This window comes from Bos indicus, chromosome 22 (assembly GCF_029378745.1).
Source record: "Bos indicus isolate NIAB-ARS_2022 breed Sahiwal x Tharparkar chromosome 22, NIAB-ARS_B.indTharparkar_mat_pri_1.0, whole genome shotgun sequence".
NCBI classification, from domain to species: Eukaryota; Metazoa; Chordata; class Mammalia; order Artiodactyla; family Bovidae; genus Bos; species Bos indicus.
The window spans coordinates 47,984,162-48,000,368 of NC_091781.1; the positions used below are offsets into that span (position 1 = coordinate 47,984,162).

The window sequence follows — 16,207 nt, forward strand, 5'->3', positions numbered from 1 at the left end:
TCCAGTTCCTTCTTGGCCTTTATTGTCACAGCCTTTTATCACGCCCCACTCTGTGCCTCTGTTCCAGATGCCAGGCAGGCTGGGCTGGCCATCTCAGCAGGAGTTGGCGTATCAACTCAGAACAGGTTGGGGACAATGTAGTCTCTGTGGATGCCGTCGATCAGCCCTTGCCCATTGTTGTGGACGAACCAGCAGGCAACATTCCTGCCGACGCTGATGTCCTTCCTATAGTCCTTCTGGGAGCCCCTGAAAGAAAGGAGAGAGAGGCTGTGATGTGCAGGGTAGGCAAGATGGCCACGTTCATGGACCTAAACTTGAAAGGGGGTGTGAACTTGCCAATTCTACGAGTCCAGACTCTGGTCAAGAGTGAGGTCATGTGGTTACTCCTTCTAGGGGGCCAGATTTGGCTTTTTCCTGATTAGAGGGAGCCAAAAGCCCAGAGGGAAACAAGGGAATCCCATGGAAGACAAGAGCCAGCCAGGCTGATGTGCGTAGGTGGAGAGAGCTCTTCCCTCCTATCTCGTACCCAGCAGTCTGAGGACATCAGCAGGGTCCCCTCACCTGGTGACTGTCAGCTGATGGTTCTTCACCACCATTGTGGCATCTGGCTTTGTGGGGTCAGAGCCTGGGTGGACATCAGACACTTGAAAGTCAAAGGGGTGGAAGAACTGTCCTAGGAATAAAAACATTCACACTGTCAACCCTACCTCCGCCATACGGGACAAGGCCACTGGCCTTCCAGGATTGATGCAAAGGCTGGGTGGGGTGTTGAGTGCTGGGTCCAGGGTGACTAAGATGGCCCTTTCACGTGGCTTTTTCCCTCCACCATGTGGCCTGAACGACCTGAAGCTTGAAGATTTCATACCCAGCAGCCCATGTGTCTGTGCTGACATCCCACGACTGTTCACCACATAGAAGCCGAGGAAGTCATGGTGGGCAGGCTCTTTCTTCCACACCTGATGCAGGACAACCACAAAAGTAACCCCGTCTCCAAAGGAGACCACCATGTTCTTCTTCCTGTTGATCATCACAGATAGCCTAGAAGAGAAGAAAAGGTCAGCAGTGGGGCCCAGTGGCCATGATACCAGGCGTCTGAATCAAGGGCAGAGCAGGAAACGTGACATCTGAGAGCACACAGACTCCAGAAACTGTCAGGGGTGTTGGAGAGAAGATGCTTATGGACAATGACTTCGCCCTGCACTGAGTGGGTTCCTGCTACTCCGTAAGCAGACGAGGGGCTGTCCTGGGGGTCTGGAGACCTGGGATCAAGCCCCAGCTAGGCCACTGGGCTTCCTGTGTGACGTTGGGTAGGTTCTGCCCCTCTCTGAACCGCCATGGGACTAACACTGTAGCCCTGCCCACCCAGCTTGGGGGTGACCTGAAGGTGCAGGAGAGGCAGAGGAGTTTGAGAACAAGTGAGCTCAGCCAGAGCTGATGCACACAGGAATCTTTGTCATCATCAGCCTGCCAGGTCCACCTAATGCTTTTGTCCACACAGCCCTTCCTTCAAGTTGTCCTGTGAATTGTCCAGCCACCTATCTGTCTGCCTTTGGTGGGGAGCCCCAAGGTTGGGCTGGGGGCCACCATGTTCACCTTTCCCAGAGTGGGAGCTGAGGCCACTGGTCTCTCCTGTTAACCCCGTGGATCTTCTGGGATTTGTTCAAATTCCCCCTAAGACCCTCGCACTCCATCACCCCTCAGAGACCCAGCAGCAGGGCTTTACCCGTCCTGTGTGACCATGACTGTGTCCAGCCAGCTGAACGTGCTCAGTGAGTCCCCATTCCACAGGGTGATATTCTCCCATGTCACCTCAATCCGGAAGTCCATCTGAGCACTGGCAATGCCCAGTTTGCCAAAGTAAGTCCTTCTGGTCTGGGAATCTGAGCGGCCTGTCTTCTCACCAATGATCTGCCCGTTAACTGTGAGGCCTGCCAGATGGGTGGGGCAATGAGAGACCAGCAAGACCTAAGTCCAGACTGGTCTTTTAGGGTCACAGCTTCCCCTTCAGCCAGACCTCCTGAGGGATAACCCAGTGGGGGACCCAGGTCTCTCAGTTGACAGACCAGGATTTGAGAGCCAGTCCTATCTGTTCCTAGACATATTGGGATCACACTGGTGGCTGAGGGCCCACCTTGTGGAACTGCCCCTTGTCTGGGCCAGGGAGTGTTGTCCAGAGAAACACTATTCCTCACGCCCAGGGTGAGTCCTGCCCATAGGCCCAGGCAGGCCTTAACTCTAACCGTCTCCCCATTACCCCCGGCCCTGTGGCTGTGGATGGAATATGAAATCCCTACAGGATGGAATCTACCTTTAAAGATGGGTGCATTTGGGGCAGAGTGAGCCTGGCCCATGTGTCCACCCTGGGGGCTCCAGGCCGTCTCAGGAAGGGCCCCTGGCCCCAGTCCATGGCCCCCACCTGTGACAGGGTCCTGAATGAGGCGCAGCACTGTGCCTGGGTCTTCATCAATATTGAAGCAGATGGCATCATCCTTCTCTGGAATTTGGATGATGAAATGGGGGTCCCCATCCACTGAGAACACACAGAGAAGAGGCTGGCTCTCGGGATCTTTCACTGTTCCAGGGACCTCCCCTTGCCTCCTAGTCCCTGTGGGATGGACTCCTAGACAGGCAGGAGGCCTGCCTGAGGTCCTAGGCCCAGAGCCTCGACCTGGGGAAGCTGGGAAACTCACCGTAGTAGTAGGGTGTTTGGGGAGCCTGGTAGCTGGCTGTGGACGAAAGAGAGAGGGCTGAGCGAAACAAACAGGCCAGGGGAGGCACCAAGACCCCCACCCAGAGTTTGGTTCATGCCCCTCACCTTCAGGCTCCCTAATGCTCTTAACCTCCCCCCATCTCCTCAGGACCCCCCCAGCCATCTGCCTGTTCCAGAGAGCTGATTCAGGAAAGACTCCTGAGGGGAACCATGCAGGGCCGCGCTCTGTGGCAGCTGGCACATACTCACTCAGGTAAGCCATGGACGGGACCTCTGAAAAAAGAAGCCAAAGGGTAAGTGTGAGCAAGGTCTAGGGGGTTCCCTCCCCCGAACCCCAGGCCTTCTGCCTGTCTTGGGGCTGCTGTCCCCAGTGGGGCCCCAATGCTGACAGAGGTGGGAATGTGACCCCCTAAGTTTAGGCTTCAGAAATGGGGTGCCCCCAAGGAATCCCTTTCTAGGGCTGGTGGTAGTAGGGGCCTAATGTTAATGCAGGGGATCGGCATTTCCAAGTGGCTAAAATAAAAGCCATTAGGTTATCAGTGTCTCTGTCACGAGCAATTCTGTCTGCCACCCTAAACTACAGTCCCGAGGCTGGAGTAGAATGAGGCTCACAGGTGACTATTGTCCTCAGTAGCAAAACATGCACCGACATGCACCTACACACACACTCACACACACGTGCACCAGTGACTACATCTCACAGGGCTATTCAGAGGGCAGAGCCGTGACCCAGTCGAAATACACTGTTTGGTTAGAACAGCCTGTGTGGATAGAGACAAGGCAGGCCGGTAGGGGCTGGGGACGTCCTGCCTGATGGTGTGGGGATGAGGTTCCAGTTCCATAATGAGACAAGCACAGACTGCTGTGAACTCCAGAGCCGGTGCCAAAACTAGGCTGCCTGGGCCAAAGTCCTGGCTGGGTCCCCTGCTGAACGAGTCCTTGAGCAAAGGAACTTAACTTCCCCATGCCTCAGTTTCCTCTCTGTAAAATGGGAACCGTAAGAGGCCTCCTTCAAAGCTTTGCTGTGGGGTTACTGAGTAACTAACTGAGTTACTCATTTTTGCAGGTCACAGAATACTTTCATCCCAATTGTCCCTCCTTGGGCAGGGGAAGCCCCCCCCTTTGTCAGCTGATGAGAACCCTGAGGCTCAGAGTAAACAGAGCCCTGCCCTGGCCCCTGGTGAGTTGGCAGTAGAGCTGGGAGCTGAGCTCAGGTGTCCTGGTGGCCCCTTCCTGGGTGGTGGGTCCCCTGGGTGATTGGAAAGGCCTCCTTGGTCCTGTCTTGACCTCCTCCTGGGAAACTCATCAGCCGCTGGCTGAAGCTCACCTTCTGCATCCAGAGGCCCTGCAAGGGAGGAAGAGGAGACCATGGGGTTGGAGGCCACAGAACCCCAGTGTCAGGGCCCTAGTGACTGACTCACTGCCTGGCCGGCCAGCCATGGGCCATGTGTGCCCCCACAGGAAGCAGGAGCTCCTGGAGGCAGAGGCCTGGCCCAGACTGGCTCTTTACCTCCCATATCTCCCAGTGCCAATTGCAGGGACCCTCAGGACACTGCACTCATGGCGTTTGGTTGACCAGGCCTGGTCCCAGCCTCCAGCTCTCATGGCCTCTTACTCTCACAATCCCCAGGTGCTGTCTCCAGGCTGAACTTTTAGGTCGGAAGTGCTTCGTCTTATCTAACAACACTTCCATGCTGCAACCTCAGTCCTTTTCCTAGAAATGATCCTGGACACCCTGCCCCCTTTAGAGACTTCAAGGCTCTTCCTATTCATGCCTACATTCCACTAGTCACACTAATGGCTTCCCTCCCTCTATAACACCCTCCCCGGTCGTTGGCCAATTTTCCTCTGATGCCTCCTAGACCTGCCTTTCTCAGCAGGCCCACTTCTTTTCAGGGCACCCAGGGTCAGGGGCCTGGAAGGAGGCATCCAACTTGTGGCCCCCCACCGTCTGTGCCTACCTTCTCCGGGCTTGTTGGCAATGGCCGTCTGGTTCTCGTTGTCCTCAGGCTTGGTCACCACCATGGAGGTCAGCGGAGTCACGAAGTGGTACTTGAGGGACAGCTCCAAGGCCTGGGCCGTGAGAATCTCCTTCTCCTCACCCTGGGCATTCTTGCTGTGGGGACGGGCAGGGTGGGAGGGTCAGCCCAAGACCCCCTCCACCTCTCCCAGTGGGTGTCCCCTAGGATGGAGCCCACTAGCAGTCAGAGAAAATGGTTTCATCAGCTCCCTGGGATAGATGGACCTGCCCTGATTCCTCTCTGGGCATGTTTCTCCAGGTGAAAGCCACAAGGGGCTCAACATGGCCACAGCCAGTCGGTCACCATGGTGTTCACATGCTGAGTGCCAGCATCTTTCCCAGCCAATCCAGCCCAACAGAAGGCTGACACGGCCCCCTCGCATGGCCAAGCTCTGCCCCCTGGGGCTGAGGGCTGGGGTCTCAGCCTTCCATTATGTTCCTCAGCATCTCTGCAGACCCGTGCTGGGTGTGGGGGACAGGATGTCAAGGCTCATCCCTGCCCTCAAGATGCTCCCAGGCTCCTGCCTGAGCCCCCCGTCACAGACCCTCTCTGCTCCAGGAAAAACAGGCCATGGGGGCCTGGCCAAGAGAAGGATCGGGCAGCTGCAGTGGGCATGGAGGTGCACGTCGCAAGGTGAAAGTTTCCTCCTCTTGGGCTCTCCTGGAGCATAGCCAGCATGGGGGGTGGTGCACAGGTAGGTGCTGAGGCAAGGCTGGGGGTCAGGGCAGGGCCTCGCTGTGTGAGGGGTGGGTTAGGGTCACCGTTTGTCCAGCAGCTGCTCGATGGTGAGGTAGGCCCAGAGCCGCTCAATGTAGTCCCCAAAAATGTAGTCCCGCTCCTGCAGGGCCTTCTCCATCTCCTTCATGTCCACTTCCTCGGTGAAGGTCAGGTCGTTGATGGCCTGGGATGGGGGTGGGAGGAGGCAAGAGGCTAGTGTCCTGGAGCCAGGTTGGCCTGGTTCAGAGGCTGCATCGGTAGGTCCCCCACCCCTAGCACACAAGAAGGCCCCCGGGTCAGCTTACCCCGTGGCCTTTCACAGCTGCCTTAAAGCTGTTCATGTCCTCATCCGCCAGGCGCCCGGCTACCACAATCTCAGAGCCATCATAGAAGTGCTGGTAACTGTTCTGGGTGAGGTCCAGGATGGCATTCTGAGGGTACTCTACCTCCACGCCTGTCAGCAGTGGGTTGGCCACCTCCTCATAGAAGCCCTAGAGTTCAGATGAGGGCCCTGATCATCTCAGGCCACCAGTGCAGGCAGGGAGGGGACAGGGTGGGCAGGTTCCCACTGGTGCTTCTGCAGGTGGCTGGATCTCTCAAGCTAGGCCAGTCCAGCTCCTGATCTCCACTTCCACCTGGCCCTGACTGTGTCCTTCAGTTTGGGGAACCTCCTCCTCAATGCCCCCGCCATCCCAATTAGAGACTGGGAAGAACAGAAAAGGAAAGGACAGAGTTCTTGACACATAGGATTCAAGAAATGTTTGTTTGTTGAAATGAAAGTAAAAAGAAGAGGAAGAGTGGAGGCTGACTAGAGAAGCTGACGTGGAGTGAGAGCGTGGAGACCAGGAGACTCAGGAGGAAGGCCGGGGGCTCCACTGCAGAGGTGGAGAGGCACTGCCTGTGCTGGGGAGGAGAGGGGCTACCAGATTTAGCAAATGAAAATGCAGGGCATGACTTACATTTGAATAACAGGTAAGTGACAGGTTACTTTTTAGTATAAGTACAGCTGTCATAGGGACACATTTTGTAACCCCAAAATACACAGGTGAAAATCCTTACTCCCGTGCTTCAGGACATGACCTTAAATTTGGAGAAAAGCTCTTTACAGAGATCAAGTTAAAATGAGTTGTTTAGGATGGACTCCAATCCGGTATGACTGGTGTCCTTGAAAGAGGGAAATTTGGACCCAGAGGCAGACATGCCCACAGAGAAAATGATATGAAGATATACAAGGAGAAAATGGCCATCGACAGGCCAAGGAGAGAGGTCTAGAGTAGAGCCTTCCCTCCTAGCTCTCACAAGGAACCAACCCTGCCAGCATCTTGATCTTGGACATCCAGCCTCTAGACATATGAGACAATAAATGTCTGCTGTGGAAGCCACCCAGGGAGGGCTTCCCTGATGGCTCAGATGGTAAAGAATCCACCTGAAATACAGGAGATCCAAGTTTGATCCCTGGGTCGGGAAGATACCCTGGAGAAGGGATGGCAGCCCACTCCAGTATTCTTGCCTGGAGAATTCCATGGACAGAGAAGCCTGACAGGCTACAGCCCATGGGGTCACAAACAGTCGGACACGACTGAGCAACCACCACTAACAATGGCCTGTGGAAGCCGCCCGGGTATGGTAATTTATTAAGGCAGCACTAGCAAACTAAATGTGGGGCTTCTTAGGTAGAACTAGTGGTAAAGAACCCTCCTGCCAATGCAGGAGACGTAAGAGACAGGGGTTCAGTCCCTGGGTTAGAAGATCCCCTGGAGTAGGGTGTGGCAACCCCCTCCAGTATTCCTTCCTGGAGACTCCCATGGACAGAAGAGCCTGGTGGGCTAGAGTCCATAGCGTCACACAGAGTCAGACATGACTGGAGCAACTTAACACAGCACAGCAAACTAAGTACAGTGTCCTGTTCAGTGTTTGGAGCATGCTTGCTAAAAAATTATTCGTTGTTTATGAGAAGTTCCTATTTAACTGGAGGTCTTAGATCTGATATGGCAGTCCTACGGAGGAAGCAGGTCTGTTCTGTGCAGCCTGTGGACAAAATCAGAACCTGTACTGATGGGTAAGAGGTGACCAGAGAGAGATTTCAACCCGAGAGGAAGTTCTTTCTAAGAACTTAAATCGTCACACAGTGGAACAGCTTCTTGAGGAAGTAGTGAGCTCCCCATTCCCAGAGGGATATGAGGCAAGGCACACCTGCAACTGCAAGTTGGCATCGGAATCCTCATAAATGCGCCGGGCAAGCCCATGGTTCTCCAGGGCCATATTTTCCAGGAAGTTATAATTCAGATTGTTGCCAAAGCCCAAGTTATACAAGGGGAACTTGCCGCCAATGGCATTCCGCACATTCTCTTGGATTTTCTCAGGTCTGCTTTCACCTGCGGGAGAAGGAGGTATTTACGCTGCAGCCATAGCCCCAGCAACTGTCTGGACCAGCTCTGTCTGCAGAGATCTGACCCCTGCCTGTGCAGAGCTGGCAGAGTCATGGCCACAAGCCCTCAGTGAGCAGACACTGGGGCGAGCAGAGCCCTTCAGGGGCTCACAGATCACGGGGGACCCTGGGGAGAGCTGCCCAAGGTCGTGCAGCACGCTGGCTATAGCGCCAGGAGCGGCAGCCAGAGCCACACACGCGGCCTCACCCACATTGGCGTCCCCGTCGGTCAGCATGATGATAATGGAGGTGCTCCTCTCTGGGACTGTATGCTCCTCCCGGGCCTTGTTCAGCATACTGATGCCCCTCAGCAGTGCGTCATTGATGTTGGTCACTGGCACACAGACAGAGGCACCATGAGAGGGGATCCTCAGGGTGCCAGGGGGAGGCAGTCGAGACAACAGTCCCTGCTCACATGCCCAAAGACCCTGCCTGCCTGTGCGCGGTGGTACTCAGTAAATATTGACTGGATGACTCAGTGAGTGATGAATGGATGACTTAGTCTTTCAAATGAGTAAGAGGACCAGCCTCTCAGGGCTGCTGCAAGGATAGATGCACATGGTGACTGTAAGAACACATTGTGATTGGAGAACAGTTAAATGGACTGCCAGCTCCTCTCACAGGGAGGAGTGGGGAGTAGTGTAGACGTCACTTGTCATCTTTCATATGAAATGCCACGGATAAGAGTTCTCTGTGGCATTACCTTGTGGAGATCACAGGTTGGAAAGAAATGGGTTTCCCTAGACCACAGAGAAGACATCGCAATGTCAAGCCTGAGGACTCTCCATCCCACCTCTATCCACAGCTTGGATCTGCAGGGCCCAGACCAGCAAAGTCTCTGCTGCCAAGGCAGAAGGGAAACAGGCTGCTCAGGCAGAGAGGAACGGCAGGATGTAGCTCCCTCCCCTCTGTTCTTACTTCCTCGGTCTTGAATATCCATCACAAATTTACTGGCTTCCTGGATGTTCTCAGGAGTGGCTGGAACTAAACTGTCTTTCCAAGTGGTCACGTCTCCACTGAACAGAATGAAATTCAAGTAGTCATCCTGTTTGACATCCTCCAGAATTTTGAGGAGGGCATCCTTTGTCTGGGAAGGAGAAAGACAAGCAGACAAGAAGATATGTTCCCGGCCCAGGGCCCTGCCATCTGCAGGAAAAGAGGCTTTGTGCCTTTTAAAAATCCCGCCCTCCTTTCTTCTCTTTCACTGGAATATTAGCTTCATCCACTTTAAAAATATCTCCCTGTGTCTCCCATCCATCAGCCACTCTTGCACCAAGGAGAGTACCTGTTCCATTTTCCGACCGTGCATGGAGCCGCTGACGTCAATCACGAAGACCACGCTCTTGGGCACCACCGGAAGGCCTTGAGGTGCAAAGAAGTGCACAAAGTAGCCATTGACGATCTGGAAAGGGGAGAGGGAGACTGGAGACCAGTGGCCCTTCAGCAACCTCACATTGGCTACCCTTGAAAATAGAACCCAGACTTTTAGCAGCGCCAAATAAAGATGTCCTTTCTTCGCCTCCAGGGGGCACCACATAAAGGCTCTGGTCCGCCTGTGGTCCCCATGCCTTGCAGGAACTTCATGCTTGGGCTGAAGATCAAGGTTGTTTTACTAGATGAAGCTGCAGTCCCTCCACACATCAGCCCTCACCAGAGCAAAGTAGGGGATGGATCAGCCTGGCAGAGCCAGTTGGCAGGTACCTACTTGCACATTGGCGGGAGATTCTCTGTTCACATCATAGGTGATGATGAAATCTCCTTTGAGGAGGGAGTCTGTGCAGGTTGGGCAGGAACGCTGTTGGTCCAAGCTGGGTTTGAAGGACACATGGCCCTGAGGGAGGGTGATGGAGGGCCTCTCTCAGCTTGGGCAGGGCCTGCCCTCTGCAGACCTCAGCCTGGGGCTGCCCTGGGCACTCAGCAAAGTGCCTGAGTCCTGCCGCCCTCTGGGGTACTCTGGCCTTCCTGAGCACCTCTCTCCGCCTCGGAGATCAGGAGCCCCTTGGAGGCTAGAGGCCTTATCTGAGCCAGGCTTTCACTCTCCTGGTTCTCTGGGCCTCACAAGTCCCTTAGCTCTGTCTGCACCTAGAAGCCACTTAGGGAGGAGAATTCTGCACTATGAAAAGGAACTTCTCATTGGGTGACACTGTGTGCTTTTTGTCAAGAGGAGCAAGGAAGGAGCAGAGTAGAGAGTGAGGAAGGGGCCCTGGGCGGGGACACCGCCTGCAGAGGTCACCAGCCCTCTTGAGAGTGTGCTCCTCGAGCCTCGCCCTGGGAGTCCTGACTGAGGTTTGCTGTCCATGTAAACATGTATTCATCCACTACCCACGATCAGCAAGACCCCTGGAATTGCTGGGGACCTTGGGGTCCAGAGCCAACCACGAGCACCAAGAATGAATTTCCCTTTCTTTCACCACTCATGTGGAGTCAGATCTGAAAAACTCCCTCAGGTCTCTGTCTCCTTCTCTGTAAAACAGGGACCAGCAGCCTGCCCTACCTTCCCGAAGTGAAACAGGATCAGGCTTCATAAATGGTTTCCCTGTCCCCTCCCCAGTGCAGTTGAGACCCCAGTTCCTCTGGCAGGTCATCACCAGCAAACAGCCCCCTGCCTCCAGCATCCTGACTCCTGCCCCAGGTGGCCTAGGAGAAAGGGGATGTTACAGACTTCTCCCCCTCCCTGATCCCCGCCTCATACCTACACACACACACACACACACACTCTCTCTCTCTCTCTCTCTCTCTGTCTCTCCCTTGCATCTGTCAAACCCCCAGGTTCAAACTCACCTTGCTAGACTCAGTGTTCCTGCCCCTGCTCCCTCCCCCCAGGCCCCAGAGGCATCTATACCACCTTTTTCCCTGAGAAGGACTTGGTGAGGGCGCTGCCCAAGAGGTCATTGGTGATGAACGAGGCTTCAGCATCCAGGGTGCTGATGCCCTGTGGCTCGAAGATGTCTACCGTGATCTGAAATGGCCAAGTGTCACGGGATGTCACTTAGTGACAGTGCTGAGCCCAGCCTCCAGGACAACAAGGGTGAGGAGATGGGTCAGTGTGGCGCAGGGACCAGCCACTAGGACAACTCTGTGACACCCAAGCCTGCTGCCTCCCAGCAAGGAGATGACCACATGGGTTTGCAGCTGGGTACTCTGACCCCAAAGCTCTTCCACTCCCTGCCATATGGTGCCCCAGAGTCTACCACTAAAAGCATTTCCTTTGGCTTTGTACTCTGATGTAGGTAAAAATGCCCAAGTAACCAGTTACCAGCATTACAGAAACACTTGGTGATGTTGCCCTCAAGGGCCCAGCACCCAACCTGGATAGTCCAGGTATAGTCTGGCCTCCTCCCTTTGGCCCAAGTGCTGTGGGCAGCACCACTGTAATTCCCCCACGCCTCCTTGGCCAGTTGCTGGGGCCTGGGCTCCTATACTTCTCCTGTGGGCTCTGCCCAGGGCTCTTTCTGGCACCCCATCCCCTCAGGGGCTACAAGCGAGTGGCCAGTTACCTCAAAGTGCTTGACCAGTTGCTTGGGCTGGACCTTGAGGTACATCTCGTACTTGCCCTTATGCCTCTTGAGCAGCTCCTCGTAGGTTAGCTCAAAAGTGACCTTGCTGCCTGCAGCCACATTGACTGAGACCGTGAATTTCTCCAGCTTCCGCCCAGAGGCCCTGAATGGGGATGAAAAACAATGACTTCCCCAGAAAGAGCACAGCCCCCTGCTTCCTGGGCCTCTGGTTTCCCCCTGGGAGAGCCCCCTACCCACACTGAGCCTTGGTTGCCTCAACTTCAAAGTAAGATAACGTTGTAAGAATTACAGCACATTTTGCCAGGTAATAATAATAGCTGCTGTTCTTTTGTTAGTGTCTCTGAGGGCCCTCACAGCCCTGACATTCTCCCCAAGGCCTGGGGGTCCACACTTACTTGACCAGGCCAGCTGTCTTGCCCTGGGACACGGCCTTCTCATATTGCTTCTTGGCAACTTCCTTCTCCTTGACCTTTCCCGGGTAGGTAACACCATCGATGGTCCTGCAGAGATAGAGAGTTGGGGAAGGAGGGGCTCAGGCTGAGCCAGACTCCCCTCCCTGCCCAGAGCCAGAAGCTGTGGTGACACCCACAAGGTGAAGTTGGTGATGAAGGCTGTCTTGGGCAGCTCCACATCGAAGGACACCTCCTTGGCTGTGTTTGCGTGGTTGACGGCCCTGGTGGTGACGACATTGTGAGCGAAGCGGGAGGTCACCTTGCAGTTGACCTTGGTGCTGTAGACTTCGATGCCATCGACTGCCTGAGGGAGAGGGACAGTGTATCAGCGGACTGTGACCAGCCAGCCTGAGGCCCCTGGAAACCAGGACCTCCTCCTGGCTGCTCCCCTTCAAGCTCCCCTTTGTGGGCTACAAAGCTCCTGCCTGGTAAGTGGCCCCTCCAGTCTCCCAGTCACACACGTCAGAAGCCTGGGCAGTATCTTTGGTCGCTACCTTTAACTGGCCACCACTGTTGTGATGGCTGCTCTGCCTCCTTAGCTCTATAATCTGGTTTACATGCAGCTGTAGCCAGTGAGATGGTGTAAAAACTCAAATTTGACCTGTCCTTCTCCTGTTTAAAGTCCTTCTATTCTCCCTACCACCCCCAGGACAGCCTTCCCCATGGCTCTGGGGGCCGCTGGGCAGGTCCTGCCTCCTCTGCTCAGTCCATGTCCCTACCATGCTGGCTCCTAGCTCTTCCCGCTCATCTTCCAGAGCTCAGCTTAGAAAGAGCATGTCCACACACACTCCATTCTGCTCCCTGTGTCCTTTGATAGCTGCCTGGTTCTGTCTCCCAAAAAGGCCCTTATTTCCTGCACCAAGGGCGATGCATGGGGAGGGCCTTCGCGCCCCCCAGCACCCTCTTTCCAACGGGATGATGGGCCAAGGGATGTTCTAGGGAGACATCTGGATTGAACATGGATATAAAGATGCTTCGCGAAGGCATCACAGGGTCATTCACTCTGTGTCTCTTGCCCCATGCATGGGGTCTGATAAATACTCGGTAAGCGTTTGTGGGAAGAAGGACCCGTGGAAGGGTGGTCCTCCATTGCATCAGCGAGTCTGAGGGGCATGGTTCCCTGGAGATTTCTCCCAGGGCTCAGGAGGCAGCAGGGGTCTGCCAGGGCAGGGGGCCATGAGGGAGTTTGCCAGCTGGAGGGACCTTCCCCTGTCGCCCACTTCCTCCGCTGTTGGGCAACCAGCTCTGCCCTGCCCCATCTCTTGTGAAAGTTCTCACCCCTCCCGGGAGGCTCCGTTTCTGGAAAAAAACAAAGACAAACACAGGGGTCGGGCCAAGGCCAAGGCTACCGTGGCCTGGGTAGAGGCTGTGGGCTGAGGCCAGGGTTCAGCAGTGACCACCTCCCCCAGTACCTACACACACCTTGAGGTGCCTCCGGATGGAGGACCCACCCAGAGCCACATGTCAGAGTAGAAAGGGCTCTGAGTAGATGGAGAGACTGAGGTCCGGGGGAAGGTCTAGGGGAGCGTGTCAGGGAGGGCCAAAGTCAGTGCTCTCCCCCTGCACCATATACCCCGACTCATTCTGCCCCTCCCTAGGCCCCAGGCCTCCAGACCCCACCACCACTGTACCCCATGCAGCTCAGCCTGGCCATTCCTAGAGGCCTCTCCCCTTGTCTATATATGAACCCCAGAGCCCCTCAGTGAGGTGAGCTGATCGTGGTGCATCACCCACCTGACAAGTCAGCAAACAGAGGCCCAAGAGATTTAAGCTCCCCCGGGGAAGCTGTCTCATCAGATTTGACAGCAGGTCTGGGGCCCAGGTCCCCCTATACCCTGCCCTGTTCCTTGCAGCTCACTGCCCAGCCTCTGCCTCCTCCTCATTCTACAGAGGACTGCCCAGTGTGGCCTCCCTGCCTGCCTATTGGTGAATAAGGGGCAGACTTACCCCAAGCAGCAGGGATGGGTTTCTAGGGAAGCCAGAGACTGCCAAGCCGGAGAGCAGGGCCAAGATGAGGTAGGGCCACTGAGCCAACGCCATTGCTGGGCATGCTGGCCTGGCCCCGGGCTCCTTATATGAGCAAGCCTGATGTTTTCCCAAGTGGGGTCATCGACCTGCATCGGGGGCGGGAGAGCAGGGGGTGGGAGGGGCAGGAGGCGGGAGGTTCCCCTGGGGAAGCTGGGCATGGGTGGAGTGATGGGCCTGGATCTACCTGTACCAAGGTAACTCGGTGGGTATCATCCACAGTGTTAGGGCTTCACACCCAGTGGCCGTGGGACACGGAGCCCCATGGGGAAGCCAGAAGTATTGCGTTGACAAACGGGCCCAGAGACCCTCTGGGAGGGGGTGATGATGATGGAATATGGACTCACATTTAAAACAAAAGGCATCTCAGCATTGTCACCACATCATGGGCACAGCCTCTGGTCTGGCCTCCTGGATCACAGTTATCTCACCTCCCTTCTCCAGGGCCCAAAACCAGACTTATCAGGGCCAGGGCCCAAAACCAGACTTACCACCCTGAGACTCGGATCTCCATGGCTGACTCCTTCCTCATTACCCTCTATGATTCCTGTGCCCCTTGGGAAAGACAATCCCCGAGTCCTGTGATCCAGCTCCAAGTTGCTTTCTGAAGGTAACTTTTCCCACCTTCCACTTCTCTGTACCTCACATCTCTTCTCTCTGTCCCTCCAAATGTCTTCTTCCTTTTTTGTCCCCTAGCTGAGCACAGACAGCCCTGCTCCAGGCTCCAAGCTCCCAAAGGGCCTACATTCTACTGTTAATGTTTGGTTGAGGTTCGCATGTTTGGATCTGATCACTGTCTCTAGACTCTGAGCACCTGGAGGACCAGGCCATGTGTCGTGTTCCTCCCTGTGTTCTCAGTCTGACCAGGAACTCAGCTGCCCTTGGCCCTTTGGAGGATCGTTCTCCCAGAAGTCCCCAGTGAGGCTGGAGTTGTGGTCCAGGACCATGGCAGCCTCAGAGGCACGGTCTTAGTGCCTCCCAGTGGGGGCTGGGTCCTTCTGGGCCATCCCAGAGCCCTGCCAGCCCCTAGACCTTCCAGAGTGGCCATCATGTGCTGGCCATACTTTTCTGAACAAAATGACCCAGTGACCCTCCCACTTGGCCACCACTGAGCAGAGATAATGAGAATGCCTAGTCACAGGATAGCTCATGTATGGATCAGACTATGGTCCTGACTGAAAGCCAAGACTTCATTTGACTGTGGTATGTACAGAGAGAGTTGACTCCTGGGGGCAGAGAAATGGAGTGAGGAAACAGAAGCTAGGAGGCAGCAGAAGCCACAAGGAAAGAGGGGACTAGTGACTGGAAATGGCAGCAGCCACAGAAGCAAAGACAGAGAGTTGCCACCTTAGCAAAATGATGGTAGATCAACAAAGGGAACTGCTGATGCCTGGCTGGGGGTCCCTGCTCTCCTCCGGCCTCTTGAATTCTTATAGTGACCCCTACTACCACCAGGCACCCAGCTCTGGGCTGACACCTGGGAGCAGAAAGAAGAAGGGCCCTTCCACATGGTTCATGCAATCACCTTCAGTGTCTGCAGTCACTGACCGCTAGGCCCTGGGGCTGTGGCAGAACTGTTGTCCTGCCAGCATTGCCCAGCAGCCCCTCCTCATGCCCACCCCCAGCCCCTTTCCTCCAGGCTGCCACCTCATCCCTCACTACTTAGAGCTTTGTGGGAGGAACAACTCATAATAGGAAATTCTGAGGTTGCTCAAGAGGCCCCTGAGGGACATCTGGGGACTTGAGGGAGCCAGAGTCATTAGACAGAATTTGGAATTAAATGGAATCTAAGACATCTTCAGGTTCACCCTATTTCTACTCTATAGGATGGGAAAAAGAGGCCCTAGTTAGGCAGGGCTTTGCTCAGGATGACCAGCCAGCTGGCAGGCCATGGCCCTCCCTTAAGAAGCCCAGAATACTCCAAACAGTGGGCTAGGCTCTGAACCTTCACGGGCTGTCCCTCAGGGCTCTATGTCCCTGGGCCTGGGGCAGCCCTGGGCCTCAGCCTCTGTGCTGTCAATCTGAGTCCTCATTTGGGGCAGGAACCAGACAGAAGACCAGAAAAACAGCAATGCTCTGGAAAGAAGGGAGTAGAGGCCCATCACACTTTGCCAGAAGGGCCAGTGGCTCCCCAAAGTACAAGGTCATCTCCCCACACCCTGTAATGTCACATTTCAACTGGGCCCCCAGACAAAGCCAGGAAAGAAATTCTGAAGGGGTCATTCCAGGCCCCATTGTGAGGAGTCAGTGGGCTGCTATTCATGAAGTCAGAGCTTCTGGGCAGTGGCTGTCTCTGCTTTGGGGAGATTTGCCTGCTCCCAGAAGTGCCAACCCCC

The 16,207-nt window shown here is 55.2% G+C and overlaps 1 protein-coding gene and 1 long non-coding RNA gene across 3 annotated transcripts in view; one reads left to right on the forward strand and one right to left on the reverse strand.

Moving 5' to 3' along the window:
• On the reverse strand, positions 1-13,947 carry ITIH3 (inter-alpha-trypsin inhibitor heavy chain 3). 2 transcript variants are annotated; one of them, XM_019984417.2, is made up of 22 exons: positions 13,794-13,940; positions 13,125-13,145; positions 11,984-12,150; positions 11,790-11,894; positions 11,374-11,536; positions 10,722-10,835; positions 9,582-9,707; positions 9,162-9,278; positions 8,795-8,963; positions 8,085-8,210; positions 7,642-7,823; positions 5,754-5,939; positions 5,493-5,632; positions 4,672-4,826; positions 4,038-4,055; positions 2,960-2,983; positions 2,691-2,726; positions 2,417-2,530; positions 1,724-1,928; positions 866-1,038; positions 562-673; positions 1-246 (listed from the first exon to the last, which is right to left on the reverse strand). In XM_019984417.2, exons 1-22 carry the CDS (start codon positions 13,884-13,886, stop codon positions 117-119), a joined length of 2,676 nt encoding a protein of 891 aa, XP_019839976.2. In that variant the 5' UTR covers positions 13,887-13,940; the 3' UTR covers positions 1-116. The 2 variants fall into 2 exon arrangements, with proteins under 2 accessions (XP_019839976.2, XP_070632600.1); XM_070776499.1 differs by lacking the exon at positions 13,125-13,145 and having other exon boundaries at positions 13,794-13,947.
• Positions 12,148-16,207, forward strand: part of LOC139178622 (uncharacterized) — an 11,326-nt gene continuing 7,266 nt past the window's right edge. Inside the window, exon 1 of the long non-coding RNA XR_011563020.1 lies at positions 12,148-12,274. This is a non-coding gene — a long non-coding RNA (uncharacterized lncRNA). The remainder of the gene's footprint in view (positions 12,275-16,207) is intronic.